Source organism: Lactuca saligna, chromosome 1 (assembly GCF_052625555.1).
Source record: "Lactuca saligna cultivar CGN05327 chromosome 1, ASM5262555v1, whole genome shotgun sequence".
NCBI classification, from domain to species: domain Eukaryota; kingdom Viridiplantae; phylum Streptophyta; class Magnoliopsida; order Asterales; family Asteraceae; genus Lactuca; species Lactuca saligna.
This window is the reverse complement of record NC_136417.1, coordinates 15212706-15236395: the sequence shown is the minus strand read 5'-3', so window position 1 is coordinate 15236395 and position 23690 is coordinate 15212706. Positions and strand designations below refer to the sequence as shown.

Genomic DNA, 23690 nt, shown 5'->3' with positions numbered 1-23690 from the left:
CAAATGCTTTCACCACCATGTTGGAGGAAATGTTTTTATGATTGTGTGAAGTAAAAACAACACAAAAATCATTTGTTGCTTGCTAATTTGAGGATCCTTTACTTAATCAAGAAATTAGCCAACTAATCACCACAAACACATTTAAACTCATGAACTAAAACATACAAGTAATGATAAGATGTTAAAACACAAAACATTTCCATAAAGATTCAAGAACATGTTCATGGATTCTTCAACATTCAACAAAAGTTCAAAGGATTAAACAAAAGTCAACCAATATTAGTTTAGCCAAGCATGGCTAAACACAAAGAAACAAGGTTAGAGAAATTTGTACCAAACATTAAGCAAGAATCAAGAGGTAAAAATATGATGTTCTTCAAGGGTTCTTGGCCTTCAAAAGTCTCCAAAACTCCAGAGAGAATCTTCAAAAATCGGATGTCCAAGAGTATGCAAAAGATGGGCACCAACCTTCCTCAAATAGCTCAAAAGAAGAATTTCCGAAACTGCCCCTGCAGAAGGTTGCGCGACCCGCGTGCTCTTGCGCGGGTGGGTTGCGCGGGTGGTCCCTGGATGTAGCATCTTTGAGGTTTTGGGCCTCCATAGCTTAGCCCACTTGGCCCAGGTCGAATCCAATCACCTCCTAGCCCATTTTCTTCAAGTTTTTCTTCATTTTAAGCCCAATTTGACCTCTCTAAGTCCTCCAAAGCTCGTGAACTCGCCCGATTAATAATTTACGTACGCTTGAATATTCCCCCCCCCCCCCATCTTGCAAATTTAAAGTTTATTTCTCTCCAAGTCTTCAAATAATCATCAAGATCACTCTGTGCATCATCTCCACTACCCATCAAGCCCAACATCATTTTTGTCTACCAAATCTCATCGCCTCCTATACGTCCCGAACACTCCCGCTCCGCTAGACCCGAAAACCTGCAATTATGCTCACAAGATTCGAGAGTACCCGAAATAGTCATAAAATAACAAAAAGGAAAATATGCATGGAAATTATCTAAATTATGAATGAAATATGCTAAAATAAACTATAAAAAGAAGTAAATAAAATGAAGCTATCAGCACAGCATTGTGAACTCGATCTCCTAGTCCTTCACTTAACTCTTTGTCAATGAATTAGTCTTGAATTTCCAATTATAAAGTTTCTCATTCATCACACAACCAAGTTCTATGATTCCAAGTTTCTGTCCAATTGAAACTTGGGCGATGAGAAACTCTCCCCATTTGGCAAATTCTCGACATTTCCACAAATAACATAATTAAGAATAAAATCCATTATTGCTAATAATATAAACCTTCAAATATCAATTTTTCATACATGCCATTGCAAAGATAAATAAATAAGTTAAAATCAAATTTTATTTTATTGCGGAAAAAATTTGTCCTTACAATGCAATTCAATTGAAAAACTATGTTATTACATTTTTCTTAGCAATCTATTCTAACTCCAAGTAGTAGCTCAAGAATCCAATATTCAAGGAATGCGATCGAAATCCATTTCTTCACGATTAGATTCAACTCACTTCTTCCCTTAAGCTTCCTTTCTTTTCTTTGATCCTACAAAAACATCAAAATGTAATCTTATCACATCATGTATTAAGAATCTAGAATAGGAACTTAAAAGAGTTAGTTAATGAATTTTACCTGAAGTAGAGCCATACGTCTTGACTTTCCCATCTCTTAGATCTCTCAGGTAAACAGGGAAACTTAGTCTCTTATGCCCCTTCTCTTAGCAATAAAAGCAAATGGACTCCCTTGGCACATTACATGGAACAATCTCATGCTCAGTCCATTCTAGACTTTCAATGTTGCCAGTGTCCAAGGAAGTATGGGAGTTTGATTGACCAATCAAGTTTGCTTGATCATTGAGCCAAATCATCGATGATTCAGCAACAATAAGCAAATAGGTCAAATCAATGAGGGTCACGTCGTTAACCATCGTACAGTACTCTCTTATGAACTCACTATACGAATCAGGAAGTGACTGAAGAACCCAGTCGACAGCCAACATCTCTGAGATATCGACACCCAACATCCTTAACCTATCAATGTGTGACTTAATCTCTAAGACGTGTGCACACACAAGTTTCCCATCTTCATGTTTACTTGCCAAAAGGGATTGAGTGAGCTTGAACTTTTCAAGCCTTTGAACTTGTGGGTCAGGGAGAACAATTGGAGGAGGCGGAGGAAGTGAAGCATGACTCTCATTTCCTTGATCATATCTCAGAACGTCATCTTCATTTGGAAAGCTTGTTCCAAGGGATTTGGGAAGACCATTGTGAGGTTCATACATCTACAAAACGGGAGAAAATTCAAGTTAAGTTGATTGACTCCTTAATAAAACACCCAAATGAGTTATTATGGCTAGGATCCAACACAATATTCTACAACCTAGAAGAGGGATGCTGTAATCAAGTTGCAGAATATTTGAAGGTAGGTAAATGACGATTTACCAATTTCCACCATGAAAAACGAAAAGGAAGTTTGATATGGGCATATTTAGTCATAAGAATCATGCATGATCTTAATACTTTATGTTAATTTTGTCTCAAATAATGAACCAAAGGTTCTTAACTAGCTTAAATATTTCATTTTCAGCAACAAAGAGATGCTCGAAAGGAAAATGAAGCGGAATTGGCGATTGGAAGCTTGGATATTGGATTTTGAAGAAAGAAGGATGTTGTTGGACAGCTTGATCCATTGTCATTGTTTTGGCCATATCTCATGAACCGTAACTCCGATTGACGAGATTCAAAATGTTCTGAAAACTAGACACAATTTTGGACGACTTTCATGTTTTGAGAAAATGTTGATTCCAAATAGACTCGACGAGTTGGTCAGAAGTTTCGTGATTCTTGACTTTATCTTGCCGTACACGGGATTTTAAGTGATGGACTCGTCGAGTAGGTCACTGGACTCGCCGAGTAGCCCCTGTTTTCAATATATATATATATATATATATATATATATATATATATATATATATATATATATATATATATATATATACATACTTTGTCTTGCCGTAAACGCTTCTCATTCGAACCCGAACGAATGGGGGAACCCTTGGGGGTTAATTTGCGACTAGAGGTGCAACTAGAAGCCCTGGAACTCGTGGAACAACCCTAGCTTTCAATTTTGAGAAGATAAAAGGCAATTTTGGTTTACTCTTTACTTAATCTTTTGTTTGAACTATGTGTAAACTATTAGATTTCGTTTTTGATAAACGTTCTGTTGTAATCATGAGCTAAAACTCATAACTTCTGTTTAGGTAGATGAATTTGTGAACATGGATTGGTTATTTGATTAGGATTAATTTTAATTGGTGATTATGTTTTATTAAGCTTGTTAAAGAACCTTATGTGTTAACAATAACTATTCTTCTGTTAATAAATTATTAATTAAGCTGTATGAACATCTCTTAGTTATTAATTTCATATGATTTATTGTGACCACATAGTTGTATGTCTAGGAATAGTGAATGTAAAACTAGAATTAACTAGAATATAGGTAAGTTAATGTGTGAGCTTGTTTGATGAACATCAACAAGAGGTTAATTGAAGGGCCAATTTAATTAACCATTACAAGTCTTATTTAACCCGAATCAATAACTAGGAAATCCATTAATTTAGACAATTGGCCAGTGCTTGAGTTAATTTGTTTTCTAAGGATTGGTAATAACGAACGTGAACCTAATCACACTAATCGGTAGCCAATGCCAATTAATCCATTGCACTTGTCATAAAATCAACCATAGGAATAAATGATTCGAACCTAAACAGATTACCGTTCCCTGTGTTCGATACTCTACTTACCTGAACTAAACTGCTAATCGATAGGTACATTGTCTTTCGTGTGTTTGTCTTTGTGTTTAAGTTAGTAGGATTAAATCTAGTTCGTTTCACACATATCAAGTTTTTGGCGCCGTTGCCGGGGAACAGTTCAAATATTTAATTTTATTTGCTAATTGTTATCATTTTTATTTTATTGATTAATTTTTTTTATATAGTTTAATTTTAATTTTAAATTTTATTTATTATGTATTTTCCAAATCTCGATGCTTTTGATGCTTTTCTTGAGGATGTAGTACAGGAAATTGAGCAAGAAGATGAGGAGTATGACTCAGATGAAGATTTGAAGAAATTTGGAAGATGGTTAGATAATATCTTGCCCAACACAGAAGGGACATCTGAGTTACAAGATGAAGAATTTAATCCAGAAAGAGACTTTGAGGAGTTGGAAAGATTGCTAGCAGAGAGGTCAAACGAAGAACAAGAACACACTAAATTGCAGGAACCAAGCTGTAGTTTGACCATTACCACGACATGGCCCCCTGTATTTTCAATTTGTGTTTCGAAGCATGGGGTGACGATTCCAACTTTCGAGAAAGTTCTGAAGTGCGATCCATTTCTGATTAGTATCCAACCGGTCCCAATCCTTGTCAAAATTCTTGGGTTTTATGTATTCAAGATTGTTTGGCCAATTTTAGTAGAAAAGAGCCAAATTTTACAAATTGGTCCAAAGAAGATATTCAATGAAATGAATGGATTGGCATTGAGTTTATTGGAAGTTTATTAAGTTGGGAGTCCAGATAAAGACTCGCACAAAAAGAAGCGCTTGTGGGAGGCAACCCGTCATTAGAGTTTGCTTTTCTTTTTCTTTTTAAACTTCTAGTTTATTAGGGTAATTTAGGATTTTAATTTTGATGTTTGTTTTCGTTTTTCTATTACTTGTGTGCTGTTTTGATCTTTTCAGTTTGAAGCTTAGGATTGCATGTGAGGGTCTAGAGTCAAGGTTAAATGAAGCGAGAAATCGAGTCTAGGTGAGAGAGGAAACGAAGTTTTGAGTCAAGCTATGAGTCCAATTGATAGAAGGGTTATAAAGTGTTTATTCACTGAAGAAAAATGAGGGGAAGTATTAGTTTATATAACCCCCATACCTCATAAATGGACCTGGGCAGAATACAAACTTTTCCACACAACGGTCTACTCGCTGAGTGCATCTTATGGACTCGACGAATCCATGTGAAATTTCGCGACTTTTCTGCCAGTCAAGCTACAACTCGATCATTTTTCGAGAATTTCCAAGAATTTTTCCCTTATAATTGGAGGTACACCACACGAGATTTTGACACCCAAGACACGGATGAGCTGTTCCCATGTCTAAAGTCAATTGAAGATGGAGCTTAAAGACAAAATATCAACTTCGCACTACTATCCCAGGGGAGTTTGTTCCAATTCTCTCTTTACTTTTATGTTTTTTTTTATCATGCATAATATGCAATGGGGACATTGCATAAATTAAGTGTGGGGTAGGGATTGGTTACATTAGTTAAAATTTTAGTTAAATTTGGAAAATTTTGCATAAAAATTGTTAGGGCTAATTTAGAAAATTTTGGTAAAGTAATTAGGGATCATGCTAGTATTATATTTGATGATTCTATGAGGACCCAAATGTTTAGTTGAGCCAATATACGTTATAATGCATTTGTGGCCTCCCTTATTCTAGTGAAATCATGAGACAAAAACACAACCTCGCTTAGTTTGGGGGACGCAATATGTTTAGCATCGTGTATCAGAAATGTATCCAGGAAAATTTTATCTTTAACCAATAAAGGTTGAAGTTGAGCGCCCCTGCTTAAGCATGTAGGGCTTTGAGTGGAAAAAAAGTGAGTTACATGTGAAAAAAAAGAGAGAGAATTACAAGAAAAGTTTGAAGAATTTTGGAGCAATCAAAGTAAAGATCAACAGATCAAAATTCTACAGAAAAAAACTGAAGATACCAAAAATCAATCAAAAAGGTGGTGAATTAAAAGAAGTCAAGATCAAATTATCAATGAAGTGAAGAATTCTAATAGCTCCATATTGGTGTCGAAAAGTTATAATTTTCTAGATTATGTATGCTTAGGTTGCTTGACCAAAAATACATTGAGGTTAAAAAAGTTTTATGGGGATGGATTCGGAGGGATGCATAAAATGAGCGTTGTTCAAAAGAGGTGGGCAAGTGTTTATGAGGATTATGAGTATTTAGAATTAGGGGGGTCCTTAGGAAAATTTTTAGACACAAATGCATGCGTTGCGGTCTTGGCATAATGGATAGGTTCGATTGGGATTATCTTATGTGGTATTAGTATGTTAAAATTCAGTTTTGCGTGGGGGCAAGCAAAAGTCAAGTGTGGGGTATTTTGATATGGGCATATTTAGTCATAAGAATCATGCATGATCTTAATACTTTATGTCAATTTTATCTCAAATAATGAACCAAAGGTGCTTAACTAGCTTAAAATTTTCATTTTCAGCAACAAAGAGATGCTCGAAAGGAAAATGAAGAGGAATTGGCGATTGGAAGCTTGGATATTGGATTTTGAAGAAAGAAGGTTGTTGTTGGACAGCTTGAACCATCATCAGTGTTTTGGCCATATCTCATGAACCATAAGTCCGATTTACGAGATTCAAAATGTTCTAAAAACTAGACACAATTTCGGATGACTTTCATGTTTTGAGAAAATGTTGATTCCAAATGGACTCGATGAGTAGGACATCAACTCGATGAGTTGGTCAGAAGTTTCGCGATTCTTGACATTGCCTTGCCGTACACGGGATTTTAAGTGATGGACTCGTCGAGTAGGTCACTGGACTCGCCGAGTAGCCCCTGTTTTCAGAATATATATATATATATATATATATATATATATATATATATATATATATAAACGCTTCTCATTCGAACCCGAACGAATGGGGGAACCCTTGGGGGTTAATTTGCAACTGGAGGTGCAGCTAGAAGCCATGGAACTCGTGGAACAGCCCTTGCTTTCAATTTTGAGAAAATAAAAGGTAATTTAGGTTTACTCTTTACTTATTCTTTTGTTTGAACTATGTGTAAACTATTAGATTTCGTTTTTGATAAACTTTCTGCTTTAATCATGAGCTAAAACTCATAAATTCTGTTTAGGTAGATGAATTTGTGAACATGGATTGATTATTTAATTAGGATTAATTTTAATTGGTGATTATGTATTATTAAGCTTGTTAAAGAACCTTATGTGTTAACAATAACTATTCTTCTGTTAATAAATCAGTAATTAAGTTGTATAAACATCTCTTAGTTATTAATTTTGTATGATTTATTGTGACCACATAGTTATATGTCTAGGAATAGTGAATGTGAAACTATAATTAACTAGAAGATAGGTAATTTAATGTGTGAGCTTCTTTGATGAACATCAAAAAGAGGTTAATTGAAGGGCCAATTTAATTAACCATTACAAGTCTTATTTAACACGAATCAATAACTAGGAAATCCGTTAATTTAGACATCTGGCCACTGCTTGAGTTAATTTGTTTTCTAAGGATTGGTAATAACGAACGTGAACCTAATCACACTAATCGGTAGCCAATGCCAATTAATCCATTGCACTTGTCTTAAAATCAACCATAGGAATAAATGATTCGAACCTAAACAGAAGTCTCCTTAATTATTGAATTTAGTTGATTTTTATTTACTTAGCTCTTAGTTTCTTAGTTTAAGTTTTAGTTAATTGTTTAAGTTTCTAGTATTGCAAAACTAGAGAAAACCCATTTTCTATTACTTGCTTTATTTACATAATATTAGCATTTATTTTAATTGTTTACCGTTCCCTATGTTCGATACTCTACTTACCTGAACTAAACTGCTAATCGATAGGTACACTGCCTTTCGTGTGTTTGTCTTTGTGTTTAAGTTAGTAGGATTAAAACTAGTTGGTTTACACACATCAAAGTTTAAGTTTTAAATGAATTGAAACTCCTAGATCTTTTGAGATTCATTGAACTTTTCAATAGCATGTTCAAATCTCGATTATGCCCTTCTATTTGTGACTGGGATGCCGAGGATCACAAATAAGGTGTGAATAACCATACGTATCACATGGTGCACTCAATGCTACTATCACCTAATCAATATGCCGGTTAGCCACACACGCTCCATTGATCTATGACAAACATCGAGCCACCCTTCGCTACCAATATCATCCCCAAATTAGTGTGCCGGTTAACCACACACTCTCCACTAACGTTTGACAAAGGCACGAAGTGTAATTCCATGGATTAACATACAATTTCACATTTTGCCTAAAGTAACTATGATTTGGGAATTTGTAAAAGCATTTAGTTACTTTGTACTTCATTATACTTATAATGGAAGGTTTCTGTCCTATCCTACCCGTTCGGTTAACGACCCTCCACTAGTCAAGAGTGTGGTGGGTAAGAGTGGATACCCATTCAATCGTCATTTTATAAGCAATGTCCTTAAACACCCCTTATAGACCAACTTCGTGAATGATGCCTACTAACGGTAAGACTGATTTTTTATTCATATATATATATATATATATATATATATATATATATATATATATATATATATATATAATATTAGACTTTTAATGTTATATATAGTATAGGGTGTATTTTACAATTTTAAAATACTAGGTGGTCTAATTTAGTAAATTATACTTTTAATTTATTTAAATGCAAACCAAAACTTTATGGGTTTATTAATCTCTTTTAATTATACACTTTAATAAATTAATAAAACCATAAGGGTGTAAATTGAACCTTTTCAAATTACTTGGGTTTTAGAATTTCAAATTTCAAATTAAAACTTTTAATTAATTTTAAAATCCAAAACTTGAGGGTAAGTTTTGAAACTTTTCAAAACATTAGGGTTTAACTTATTTAAATTTCAAAACAAAGCTTTTAAGTTTAAATTTAAACTATAAAACCTAAAGGGAGTAATTTGAAACTTTTTCACAAGATAATTCAAATATAAAATTACAAATAATCAATCTTTATCTAATAAAACAAAAGATTATCTAAATTTAGACAATTATCTTCTATTTTGGTAACGATAATCACCCAATATGATAAAATTCAGATTTTATTGACAAAAAACGTTTTAGGTAATTATCCACAGCCAAAACATGTCAAAAATCCGCAAAAACAACATTCTGCGTCTCAGACTCATCGAGTCAACACTGGACTCGTCGAGTACACAGTGGACTCGGCAAGTTCAGCCATGGACTCGGCGAGTGCAGCCCCCAAAAACTCAAAATTTTCGGTTTTAAGCTTGAATAATCTAATATAGCATTAAATACATTAAAAAAACAGCCCTAGGCTTTGATACCACTGATGGGTTTTGAGCAAAACATCATTTCTATGGTGTACATGCAATCCCTAATAGCTTTTGGATATAGTTTGTCTAATGAACATGCAATTGAATATCCAAAGCTATAAACCTAGATCTAGCATACAAATAATCATATTAACATAAAATAGGGTTTTGATCTTACCTTTGATTGTTATATAGCAATAACAATCAATCCTTGGCTTCAGAAAGCTTAGTGCCTCAAGTGTTGCACCTCTAATGGAGTCACAAACACCACTAAGCAACTTAGATGAAGAGGGAGGAGAGAAGAGGCACCAAAAACGGCTGGAAACCCCAAGGGAACACTTAGCCACGTTTTTGGGGCATACGGGCCCTTTATATACATGTAGGCCATTAGCGTTTGCAACTAGGAAACCCTAATTTGACTGCTTAGGCCTAAGCACCCCATGGACTCCTTTAAGATATCCCTTGGACGAATTCCTTATGGGCTTACCATATAATTCGTCCAACCTATATATTATTATGTAATCCATAGCCCAATTGCAATTATCTTATAATTACAACTCCGGTCCCCTAAGTTTAATTAATCTCTTTTAACCACAAAATTAATTCTTAGTTAATTCTTGACTAATATTAATTAAACATTATGATTTATCCTTTAATATATTATTCTTTTAATATATTGATAAATCATAATTAAACCTTTCTCTCCTTAATTCATCCTACATATTGCTATGGTGAAGGCAACCCAAAAGGACCATGCTCATAATCGGGTCAAGTACATACCAAAATAGTTATGGACTTAGACACTAATTCAACAATATTAATCAATGATAGAAATTTAAACCCAAAATTTATTGGAAATAAAGCAGAGAATCAAGATCTAAAAGCTCCTACTTGAACCAGCACCTTACACCAAGCTTCTCTTCCTTCAAAGAGTTTCAAACACACCAAAACACACACACAATGAGCTCACAACACTCAAGGAGGCTCTAGGGTTTCGAGATTAGGGTTAGGTGCTATGGAGGCCGAGAATGAGGCCAACACCTAGGACTCAAAGATGTTTAAATAAGGTGTAAAATCCTAAAATTAGGGTTTCTCAAACAACGTCCAACTCGTCGAGTTTCCTTCACCAACTCGTCGAGTTTGTCCATAAAAACGCGTGTCCTTCGAAAAGTGAATTTATTCCACAATTGATCTTCTAGATTCTGGGTGTTACAATTTGTGTATCTAATATTATTTTTTTTCGAAATGAAGAAAAAACCCATAGTGTAAGTCTCAAAATCGAGATATCTAATAAACAATAACACGGGTTAACTTCTGAATCAATCAAATTTGTTAATTCATCGTATTATACTTTTCTTTTTCCTTTTATCATAACTCTGTACTTTATATTTTCTTATTACAACATGCACTTTAAAATTATTTTTTATTAGCCCATTTGATAAATATATTTAGTATAGTAAGGCTATTCGAAATGGCAAGCAATTCACGTGTGAGTTTCCTATGTGGCACACCAACCCACTAGTGAACATTGTTGGTTGGGTGTGGAATGAGCTAAAGTGGTGGTGAAGACGGATAAAGACATTCAATGGGAAGGAAGTGGGCTTTCAGCAAACCAATGGGAAAGAGGCTGTTCTTTTTAATCCATTGCAAACCCAAAAAAAATTTTAATTTTTAAAGGACTAGTGGTAACAATTTTCAAAGGTTAGTGGTTTGGTAGTGAGCTTGTAAGGGTGACACTGAGTTGACAATACTTTTTGAGTGGGTTGAGTGTGACCACTCCCATGACCTAATAGATAACCTATTGATAAAAATTATGGTGACATGACACCACTTAATAAAGAGCTCTTTTTCACCGGCTAGATGTCCCACCTTTCAAGTAGAAGTCACAAGTTCGTCTATTGCCTTTAGTACCTCTTCATTTTTCATTTTAAACAATTACTTTTTAAAATACCTATTGATTACCGGTAAAAAATAATAGTAAATGGAAAAAGATGTTGGGGCTAAATGCATATTGAGACATAAATGTTGTAGCTAAATACAAACGGAGGAAAATTTATATTTGCCAAACCAAAACATCATCATAAGTTCATAACGAGAGTGATTGGCCAAGGGCCAAAAAGTGAAAAATATAAATAAATAATTCAAGATATAATGGCATGTAAGAAAAAAAAAAAAAGGAGTATTAAGTAAACAAAATTTTCGAGGTTTTAAAGTATATGGACTTTCTAAGTAATTGTTGTAGTTTAAAGTTTAAAATGTAATAAGAGTAAACTATTGAACTAACACTTAATATCATATACGTTTATCTCGAAATTTGAATCCTTGACCTAAAAAAAAATACCTAATACCGTTAGACTAATAACTTTTTAGTATATAATTCAATGGACTAGTAACTTTTTAGTATGGAGTAATGTACAAGCTAAAAGGGTAAGTAGACGTTAAATCGTGGAAATCTATATAAGAAAACAATACATAGCAAGGTCTAAGTCATTTATTAGACGATATTGTAACTAGAAGTAAACAAAATGGATAGAGTTTAGGAGTTTTAAGCACGCTTAAGTCAAATGTATGAAAAGTGAAAAGTGAAAACGATGGATAAATCGAGGTTGAATTCGAATATATTAATTAAAGCATATAAGTGCTATATATAAGATAAAAATGTCATTACAATCTCTAAAGTGAGAATTAGCACACGAAACATTATTTACAATTTATTTTACAACGCATGTAAATCATGCTACCCTTCTCTCCTCTTCTTAACATCATATCAAAACCGTCATCCCTCATGTCATGGTGTCTTGTTTTAAAGAATAAAACATTAATTTACTCGACCTCCTAACAACACCTCAAAGCTCAAAATGCCAAAAAACATAAGTACTTCATCATTTTACGTCCTTTCTTCTTACTAACACTCTCCTTCTTGTCCTCTTCAAACATAACTTCATAACAACTACTCGAAGATTTTGTACTTGTCTTTATAACACCATTTGAAGTACTTTTGTTCATATCCTCCTCTTTTGCTTCGCATGTCTCGCTTTTAACAGACACTATCAACAAATACTACAATAAGCACAGGGTTGATAGAATCAAGATTCAAGAAAAGGGAATTTTCCAGAAAAACGAGCTTATAGGAGTATTATGTTTATATACCTGTAGTGTTGGGACATATGACTAGCTTTGAGTTTATAGTTGCAGAAAGATTGAATTTGATACTTGAATGTTTCATATTTTCGTCATCATCTAATTGTTGTAACAACGCCATTGAGTCAAAGTATTCATCTGATGTCATGGTCAAACAACTTGAATTTGCAGAACTTGAAGAACATGAACCTGGATCATCAACAAGATCGTTCAACTCAAAAAAGTCTCCGGTCAAAATACATTCCATATCCGACGAGTTTTCAACTGCAAAAAATATTCTGCTTAGTGCTTTTTGATCGTTTACATTGATTTTGTACTCTTGCATCACCCAATCAGTCTTTCGTTCATGTGGGGTCTTCCCTTCGTAAAACCTGAACGTAGTTCTGAAACCACAAATGGCGGAATTAGAGAGTATCTCGCATGGTTCCCCTGTTTCTACCCAGAATCCGAACTCTGATTCAGTTTTCACAACTGGACAAAAGTACCACAAGTCACCTGCAAGATTATGATTCAACGACGATTAGAACAAGATCAAGAACCTCGAATTCAAACATTGATTACTAACCAGGTAGATCTTGGGGACGATACTTGTAAGGATTTATTTCAGATTCTACATTCGAAGGTAGAGATTTTCCGTTTTTGAAATTTAACAATGACATACAGATGCCTTCATCTGTCCAGTATTCATTTTCAATTTCATGAGGACTTGAAGATGGAGGAGACATTGCAGCTTAATTAATCTTCACCTGAATTATCAGTTTAACCATAAAAAAATCAGAAAGCGAAGAACAGCAAGAACAGACATCATCAATCTTTTTTCTCAAATTCAATCAGCAACCGGAAATAGAAACAAAAACATTATGCGTAAAATGAAAAACCCGATCAAGCTACTTTCTTTCCAAATAGTAATACAGTCACTCCATTCAAACAACACCCAAATCAGCAATTCAGTATACAGTCACTCAACTCAACGAAGTTCTACTGTACACACAGAATCGCAAACATCAAACAATACCACGCCTAGGAATACATATAAACTTGATAAAAATTTCAAGGTGTATCAGCATTCGAATTGAAACAAACCCAGAATGAAACCCGGATTACGTGAATTCGGATGAAAATACACCGACCACTTGATAGATAATAGTTTCAGAATTTTCCGACAAAGATCAAGAAATACCTGTAAGTAAGAAGAGTCACCGGCGATCGGCGCAGTAAACTCTCTCTCTCTCTCACACACACACACAGACCGTTTACTGTTTGTTTTCTTTTGCTTAAGAGAGCGAACAACGACGAAGAGAATGTGAGGGTATTTATAGGGAAAATATCTAACAGTGGTTAACACTTGACACTCAACATGGACGCATAGTTAACGGAGTAAACAATAGTGGATTTGTGTGTCTTGCCGATGATCGATTGTTTCCATACGTGTCGCCTTTTCATTCGTTTGATTGTATAATGTATGGAGAGGGCGTAGTGTTATTATCGAAGGCTCACGTTACACCAAGTGACGATTGAGTTAGCGTTAAATGCGCGTTTCGAAGAAGCTTCTCTTCTCCAATTTTTAATTATTATTCCGTACACCAGGAAAAATTTATATCAATTTTGAATTATCTTTATCATTTATAAAACTAAGTTTTTTTAGTTTGAAAATATGTTTGTAAAATAAAAGTTAATTAAAAACTAATTTGTTTTAACTTTAAACCATAATGTGTTTGTTAAATCGGAACGAATTTGAAAATTATATTTGTTTAGAAACCAAAAGAGAAAGGATATCGCATGTTTTCGATGAATTAAATTACATATAGTTTAACAAAATAATCTCATATTAAATAATGGTAGAATGTTTTAGTAAATCAAAAATAATAATAAACTTTGTTAACAAAAACACGTAATACTTGGGTTTTGCTAAAAACGCAAAACCTTTTTATTCTGAATTGTTCTAAATATACAAAATCTTCTTTGTTTGCAAAGATATTTTTTTGCTAATAAGGTAATTCTTTTTTTCTTTTGTCTAGGTAAAAACTTATTCGACGTGTTCATATATGACGATTATGACCGGCTATAATAAATTATAACCTATCATAAAAGTTATATGTGAATACTTCCAACAATTTGTTATCTAGATGTGTATTAAAAAAATTACTAAAATGTAAACAAAATGAAAAGTTAATGACCCTAATTAATAAATTTTTATTTTTATTAAGACAATCGATGATAATGTTTGTAATATTAATAGATTCAGTTAAATTTCTTTAAAATAATATTTACGATTATTTATGAGCCTTTAAACTGGTTACGATATGTTGGGAGTCGTTTTGGATATATATATATATATATATATATATATATATATATATATATATATATATATATATATATATATATATAGAGAGAGAGAGAGAGAGAAAGAGTGAGAGAAAGAGAGATAGACCAATAACATGAAAAAGAACACTATCTTCAATGAAGTTTGCTCCATGTATTAAAATCTACATCGATATATATATATATATATATATATATATATATATATATATATATATATATATATATATATATATATATATATATATATATATATGAATGAGACAAAAGCAATGTTATCAATGTAGATTTTAATCCATGGAGCAAACTTCATTGAAGATAACGTTCTTTTTCATGTTATTGGTCTCTATCTTTGATAATTAGTCTCTAGTAAATTTTAATTTTTATATTTAATACCTTAAACAATAAAATTCTATAAAATGACGATATGTATTTTTTCCGGTCAAATCTCAAGTTTTATTTTTTATTTTTTTACCAAAGTAGTATGTTTTAAAAAGATACGCACAACTCCGACTTGTAAGAGCCAGTCCCAATCACAACGAACAACCTCTACCTCAGCTCGAGCCTCCTCGAGGAGCTTATCGCGGTCTCAAACATCCCGACTCTCATTTTGAATCATGAGCCCCTCGTTAGCCTTGGGTCAATGAGTCCACTTTTGCTTCCAATGCAGATCAAATTTCTTCCGCAACAGTTTTCTCTTAAGAAAGCAGGGCACACCTTTGGTCGAAATCATGAACATCCTTCTCGAGCTCAACAATCTGACGTTTCAGTTCGACCTCTCGAGCACCTTAACCCGTATGTGCATGACATGTTATGAGCCAATGCGGGGCTGCCCATGGCCTCCACATCGGTGACGGCAGCAGGTCGAAATGCATGGCAACCAAATTCCACAACACTGGTCCGGACAAACAAAGGGAATCATTCTGAAAACTCCAAGAAGGAACAAACACGTTAGATCTGAAATTACCCCTAACAGGAGCTCCTCCGTTGTGCAGGGTTTTATGCAACTCGAACCCCCATTGGGACCCTTAGGGGGAGAAAGATCAGAAGAAAATTGTTGAATAGGTTGGACAGAAACAATGGGCTGCTTAATCGCCCCTTGACCCCCTCAAACTGTTGCGCGTTGTCATCAGGGATCACAACAACCGCTTCAGGCGTAGAGGAGATCGAGTTCAATAAACGAGTAAAATTGTGCCATGAGTGAACCAACCTCACGATGTTAAAGACATCAGTAGAGGTCTCTCCCATGGCCAGGACGGCCTTCCTCTTAGCCATGGCTCACCGAACGTCAGTAATAATGTCATCCTTGTTATCCTCAGCTACTTCTGTATGGCCATAACCAACAACATAAGGTGGAGAAACCGTCGTCATGGGTCGAGCAGCCTGACAAGTGGAGGAAGCGTTTCAACGAGATCAACCTCCCGGTGCTCCATCTTCCCCCGATACCACTTCCGTAGTACTTCGTCCATAGAAAGAGGGGATTCAGCACCTGCAAAAGCAAAAGCAAGCCAAGAATACATAAACAAAATCACCATTTCAAAACATTAATCCTCCTTTTATCAGAAAAGGGGGAGGACGGAGAAGGTATAATAGTAGGAAAGAAAGCAGAACTACCCACCATCAGTAACAGTGTAAAAGATGGGCATCTTCCCTCGACGCCTCCAAGAGGGGCTCATCTCGACACCGGCAAGCAAAACCTACGAGTATTCCTCAGGCTCAACCTGAATGGTCTTAAGAAGATCAGTAATCGCCTGACTATGAGGGTATTGATGGGTTTTGGCCATAAGAACATCATATGTGCTCATGCAAATCCTAATGCTTGGATCTAGGTTTCTCTATTGTACATGCATTCATCCGAGACTTTAAAACCTAGATCTAGAATGTGATAATCGATATTAACATAAGAATACGGTTTAGATCTTACCTTGATTTTTATGTAGCAATAACAATCTCAAATCCTCCTTGTAATGGCTTCAGAAAGCTTAGAGTCACAATTGTCAGTCCTCTAGTGGCTCACAAACACCAAGAGCAAGAGGATGAAGAAGGAGAAGAGGAGAGGCACCCAAAAACGTCTAGAAACCCTAAGAAATCAGTTAGCCACGTTTTTGGTGCCCTAGGGGTCCTTAAATATGTGAGGTTATTAGGGTTATCTAACAAGGAAACCCTAATTTGACTGCTTAGGCCCTAAGCAGCCCATGGACTCCCTCCTTTGAGGCCTTGGGCGATTTCTAATGGGTTTCCCCATAGAATTCTTCCACTCCATCCTTTATGGAGTCCATTAGCCGAATATTCAACTATCACACAATTGACAGTTCAAGTCCCCTTTATTTAATTAATGTCTTATAGTCATAAAATTAATTCTTAATTAATTATTGACTAATATTAATTAAACAATATGATTTCTCCTTTAATATATTATTCTCATAATATATTAATAAATCATAATTAATCCCCTCTCTCCATAATTCATCCTATCAAGTTGCTTTGGTGAAGGCAACCCAAAAAGACCATGCAGTATCGGGTCAAGTACATACCAAAATAGTTATGGACTTAGACACTAATCCAATAGTCTCCCACTTGGATAAGTCTAATAACTATTATGCGTATGACTTCAGATCCTGATCCACAATCATAGCTTTCAAAAGCCGATGTCAACTCTGATTTTATCAGATACGCGTCCTTTAGATATAGGATCATATATTCCTCCATTATAGATATCATAAAGACGTGAGACATGGATTGAAATCATTCTCTCAGTCTATGTGTTGTTTCCCGATTTCTGATTTATGACGAATGACAACAGACTACAATTGAACACATCAAATTAGTCTCGGCTTGGCCAAGCTCTTAAGGTGTCGTCACGAAATCATCGAGGGGCCCACATATATCACTTTTATCCTACTTTAGGTAAAAGGAACGGATAAACTTTGACTTAATGCTTGTTTGTACTCACTCACTGAATTACACACAACAATATGTTTTATAACACCAAGTTACTGGTACGTTTACATATTATCAATGTGTAACCGACTCACAAGATACAACTTACACATCTTAACACATCTTGGTTTCAAGAATATAATATATTATCGTCTCACCAATCACTCGTGATAAAATCCTGAAGCGATCCAAGTGAACGTGGGTTTAATCCAATGCTCAAATCATATTCATAAGCACTCATGAACGTTGCAGCAAACATTTTCTATGTCTAATACACTTTAGGCAATCTAAAAACCCATTCATGACAATCTTCTTTCATACCTACTCCCAAAGTATGAGCGACTGTGGAACTTTCGAATAATCTTATTATTTAGGAAGTCAAAACAAGAAAAGTGAAACACAAGAATAATTAAACCCAATATGGCCCCAAACTTTTGAGTATAAATAAAACTCATTTTATTTAATCACCAGATTGATTACACATTATTCATTGTATAATGTTTTGGGTAATCAACTTATTACTTGAATTATAACAACAATTGTCCCATGCTCTTAGCATGCACACTATGTTTACATATGGTCCTTACTTTGTGAAATAGTATAATTGAATAACATTTTCAATCACACTCATTTCACAATTCCTAATCCATTAGTGTAAAAATACAAAATTCTCGCCACTACTAGAATATGTTAGGTTTTAACATTTTATGCAACGGTCCTTTCGTAATGTCACGGCACAAAGGTCACCAAGACTCGGCCAATGAAATTACAAAATACTCTATTGGAGATTGTTACAAGACAATTTCATAGTCATGAAGTCTCATATTCAAAGTACATTCCTTTCAACATCCTTCTTGCATAAAACTTTCTAATCTAGACATTTATTCTCGATATTCAACTCCCAATATGGAAACATTTCCATATTTTCCATATGACAACTTATTCTAAATAGAATCTTATCTATTCATAATAATGTCAATATGGTCCATCCATGACAATACTTTCAACTTGCTACAAGTGACCAATCATTGGCGAACCATAGATTGTCCTTGGCAGTTATTTAATTATTTTAGTCAAAACTGATTCTATTTCCTTTTTCCCTCTAAATGCCCTAGGCATTTGGAAAATTTTAGAATGGTCAAATATTACAGCATATGCAATCGATCCTATACGCGAAGCGTATAGTATACAATGGCGCAATGAAAACCTTGATAGTTTACCAGTTTCTTACTATACTATCGTCACAATATTTCTATTTGTCGTGTTCTCAAAAATTCGAACTATGAAGAGGAACGCCGTAATCATAATCGAATTTTGAGAATGCAAATAATAAATATAACCTTGACTAAATTTAATTAAAATTTCTCGATCTAAACTTTTAGATTGGAAACGGAGTATAACATTCTCTCCCTTAATTATAGCAAAAACAACTTTTCTACCCCTGCAACTTTGCAAAATGAAACTTTTGATTTTATAATTAATATTGCCAACTTGCAATACTTAGCTCCCACTAACATGATGATTATATCAATTCCAGCATAACATTTATGCTCCCACTAGCATTGACACGTATTTAGAAACCAAAATAACAATACTTATTGACTTCCAAAGTTCATTGTTTCTAATACGATATGCTTTGATAAGCCTTTATCTAAGCTTCTCAACCTTATACACCTTCCCTTGGATAGATTACATGTGTGTCTAAAATAATTCAGAACTTATATTACTAAGTCCTAAATGTTCAGACTAATTGCCAAATCTCACAATTCAAGCTATGAAGAGGGATGTCGTAATCATAATCGAATTTGAGAATGCAATTTACATAATCGCTATCTCCTTAAAATCTCTCTTAGTGAAAGCGTTTCTTCACAATAATTTTCATGAAGGAGGAAAACTTATGGCACTAAGATTTTATGGTGTATGTGTTCCTATCCATGTGAATTTTCCATAACCATAATCGAAGGATAATGTTTGTGACAAATTCAAACTCTTATGGATAGAACTTGCTCATTCTTAATTTCTTGCCATTAAGGGTTCCACCATTGCTTCCAAGGTATCTAGCAGCTCACCTATTCCAGTCAATGTACTTTCATTGAATGAGGTTCTTGCCTTATGCATTCTATTGAGAACTCGTAGAACTCATATTCATAATCACTCAAATGGATTGGCACAAAAATAAAACTTTTTCAACACGATAGGTTACAATCCTAAAGTCGTGTGCTAGTGTTTAATAATAGGTTTACTCTTGATTAGTTCTCAAAACTTTTCAAGATCATTTAGACTCCCACTGACCTCCTGACATATAAGATTCTCTTATTAAGAAAAATTCCTTGATAAACAAATATTCAAGAGTTAGTGCGAATTCTCATCAAGACAAACACTACACACCAATTTCAAACGTGCAAGAGTAAGAAAAACAATCTTTCTACTTCACATTTGATGAGTGTGTGTCACTCAATTCACAATCTTGGAGTACGATTCTAAGACTTGATTTTCAAACGAAGTATGAATCATCCTTTTGATTTAACCATTTCAACAATTTTCGATTCCTCTTCTTAGCCATACTAGTGCACTAAGATCTCCTTAGAGGATTAATTGTGATATGTTTTTTAATCATTAAGACGATCATAAAATCCGATACAACAATACTCTACCTTCTTCTTAGATTGGAGAAACTTTTATCTTTCTGCCTAATTGATTCTTATTATTCGTTCTGCCATTCATTGAAACTTTTCAATGATTCAGAATTTCACTTAATCTTGTAAACATAACCACATTTATTAGACTTTTAGTAAATTATGACGAATAGTCTTATTGTTATTTGTGGTGGACTTAACTAGTACACAACATTGTGTTTTATTCTTTTAGTCCTTTACTTGACTCACATACTTGTCTGATCAAGGAATTAGTCTTAATTTCCTAAGTACTAAGATTTTCATACATCACATGATTCAAATCATGTGATTCCAAGTTTCTGTCCAATTGAAACTTGGGTGATGGGAATCTTTCCTTACTTAGAAAATTTTGACACTACCATAAATAACATAACCAAGAATCACATCCATTTATATAAATACACAAACATCAATTTTTCACAACGATTTTATTGCAAGGATATATGTATAAATAAGACAAATCAAAAAATTTATTTTATTCATAAAAGCAGCGGAAAACATGTTCTTACAATGCAAAATTAACTGAAAAACTATGTAACCAAATATTCCTAACAAATCTATCATAACTTTCTAAGCTCAAAATCTAATCTTCGAATCCATGCGATCATGATCCATTTCTTCGTGATCAGACTCATCTTGCTCTTCCATCAAGCTTCGTCTCTTTTCTCTGATCCTGCAAAACATTTAAATGTAATCTTATCACATTATGTATTAAGAATCAATGAATAGGAACTTAATGGAGTCAGATAGTGGATTTTACCTGAAGTAGAGCCAAACATCTTGACTCTCCCATCTCTTAGATCTCTAAGATAGATTGGGTAGCTTCGTCTCCATTGCCCCTTCTCTTAGAAATAAAAGCAAATTGTCTCTTTTGGAACAACACACGGAACTACTTCAGACTTTGCCTTTCTCTTACAATCAAACTTTTCGACCATGTCATGCATTTCGTTGCCATTGCCTATGTCCATAGAGGTCTGGAAAGCAGATTCACCAATCAACTTTGCTTTTCCAGTGCACCAAATCATCAATGGTTCGGTAGTAATAAGAAAATAGGTGAGATCGATGAGGGTCACGTCGTGGTGTATCATATAGTACTCTCTTACAAACTCACTATATGAGTCAGTTACAAACTCACTATATGAGTCAGGAAGCGACTGAAGAACCCAGTCAACAGCCAGCTCCTTACAGACAACGGCTCCCAACACTCTTAACCTATCAATGTGTGACTTCATTTCTAAGACGTGTGCACACAATGACTTTCCTTCTTCATGTTTACTTGCCAAAAGGGCTTGAGTGAGTTTGAACTTTTCAAGCCTTTGAACTTGTGGGTTAGAGAGAACAATAGGAGGAGGTAGAGGAAGTGAAGCATGATATCGTGTTCCTTGATTGAATTGTGGAATTTCATCTTCATGTGGAAAGCTTGTTCCACGGGATTTGGGAAGACCATAGTTGTCATACTTTGAAATCTACAAAACGGGAGAAAAAATTCAAGTTAGTTGATTGATTGAGTCCTTAATAAATCACCCAAATGAGATATTAAGGCTAGGACCCAACACAATATTCCACAACTTGGGAGAGGGATGCCGTAACCCAAATTGCAGAACATTTGAAGGTAAGTGAATGACGATTCACTAATTTTCCACCATGAAAAACGAAAAGGAGATTAAGTTTTAAATGTATTAAAAACTCCTAGATCCTTTGAGATTCATTGAACCTTTCAATGGCATGTTTAAATCTCGATATGCCCCTCGATTTGTGACGGGGATGTCGAGGATCACAAAACAGGGTGTGAATAACCATGCAAACTTACATGGTGCCCCTAATTTATAGTCACCTATTCGATGTGCCGGTTAACCACACACGCTCCACCGAACTATAACAAACATTGAGCCACCCTTTGCTACCTTTGCTTAGAACCATTTAGTGTGTCGGTTAACCTCACACGCTCCACTAATGTCTTCGAAAATTGTAATTTCATGGGATTGCATCAAATTCACTTTTTCCTAAAGTAACTAAGATTGAGAATTTTGTAAAAAATATTTAGTTACTTTATACTTCATTATACTTTTAATGGAAAGGGTTTGTCGTATCCTAACTGTTCGGCTAACGACCCTCCACCAATCAACGAAGTAGTGGGTGAGAGTGGACACCCATTAAACGACCATTTTATAAGCCATAACCTTATACCCCCCCTTATAGATCGGCTTCGTGAATGAGGCCTACTAACGGTAAGACTAGCACTTTAAGTTATACATATATAATATTAGACTTTTAATGTTATATATAGTATAAGGGTGTATTTTACACTTTTAAAATACTAGGCGGTCGAATTTAATAAATTACACTTTTAATTTAATTTAATATAAACCATATCACTATAGATTTATTAACTTCTTTTAATTATACACATAATTAATTTAATAAAACCATAAGGGTGCAATTTGAACTTTTTTCAAAATATGGTTTTAGAATTTAACATTTTAAAATTAAACTTTTAATTAAAATTTAAATTCCAAAACTTGAGAGCAAGTTTTAAAAAATTTCAAATCATTAGGGTTTAGAATTTAAATATTTCAAAATTAAACTTTTCAATCAATATTTAAATTCCAAAAATTTGAGAGCAAGTTTTGAAACTTTTCAAAACTATCTAGATCAAAAACAAATAAGGCAGTTACACAATTAATTGATGATTATCTATTTTTGACCCAATCCAATTTCATGCAAGATAATTGACCAAATAATTCAAATAATTTAACATTTATCAAATAAGGTAACAATTATATAATTAGATGATAAAAATCTTTTATTTTGACAACGATAATCATAAGGAATCAATAAAATTCACATTTTATTAATTTGAACCAATTATGGCAATTATCCTAAGTCAAAATAGGCAAAAAAAATCCGAAAATCCATCTGTTTGACAGCTAGACTCGCCGAGTCACCATATGGACTCACCGAGTTCATCCTACTCGACGAATCCACATTGGGACTCGACGAGTTTGTCAGGAAGATGGCCAAAAACTCGACTTTGCAATCAAGGATGAAACACTAAGCATCAATACAATAGAAACCAATCATGGCTCTGATACCACTGATGGGTTTTGGCCATAAGAACATCCTATGTGCTCATACAAACCCTAATGCTTGGATCTAGGTTTCTCTATTGTACATGCGTTCATCCGAGACTTTAATGTTGGATTAGTGTCTAAGTTCGTAACTATATCTGGTATGTACTTGACCCGATAATGCATGGTCCTTTTGGGTTGCCTTCACTAGAGCAACTTGACATGGTAATTTAAGGAGAGCGAGGATATTATGATTTATTAATATATTATAAGATTAATATATTAAAAGATAAGTAATATTATTTAATTAATATTGGTCATAAATTAATTAGAAATTAATTTGGTGACTGAAAGAGATTAATTAAATAAAGGGGTATAA

General features: G+C 34.1%; 1 protein-coding gene across 2 annotated transcripts; it reads right to left on the bottom strand.

Annotated features, from left to right (window-relative positions):
* Positions 1-11783: 11783 nt before the first annotated feature.
* Positions 11784-13584, bottom strand: LOC145016955 (NAC domain-containing protein 71-like). 2 transcript variants are annotated; one of them, XM_078975116.1, is made up of 4 exons: positions 13484-13584; positions 12869-13049; positions 12313-12798; positions 11784-12209 (listed from the first exon to the last, which is right to left on the bottom strand). In XM_078975116.1, exons 2-4 carry the CDS (start codon positions 13026-13028, stop codon positions 12016-12018), a joined length of 840 nt encoding a protein of 279 aa, XP_078831242.1. In that variant the 5' UTR covers positions 13029-13049; positions 13484-13584; the 3' UTR covers positions 11784-12015. The 2 variants fall into 2 exon arrangements, with proteins under 2 accessions (XP_078831242.1, XP_078831276.1); XM_078975150.1 differs by having other exon boundaries at positions 12067-12222.
* Between the last annotated feature and the right edge of the window lie 10106 nt (positions 13585-23690).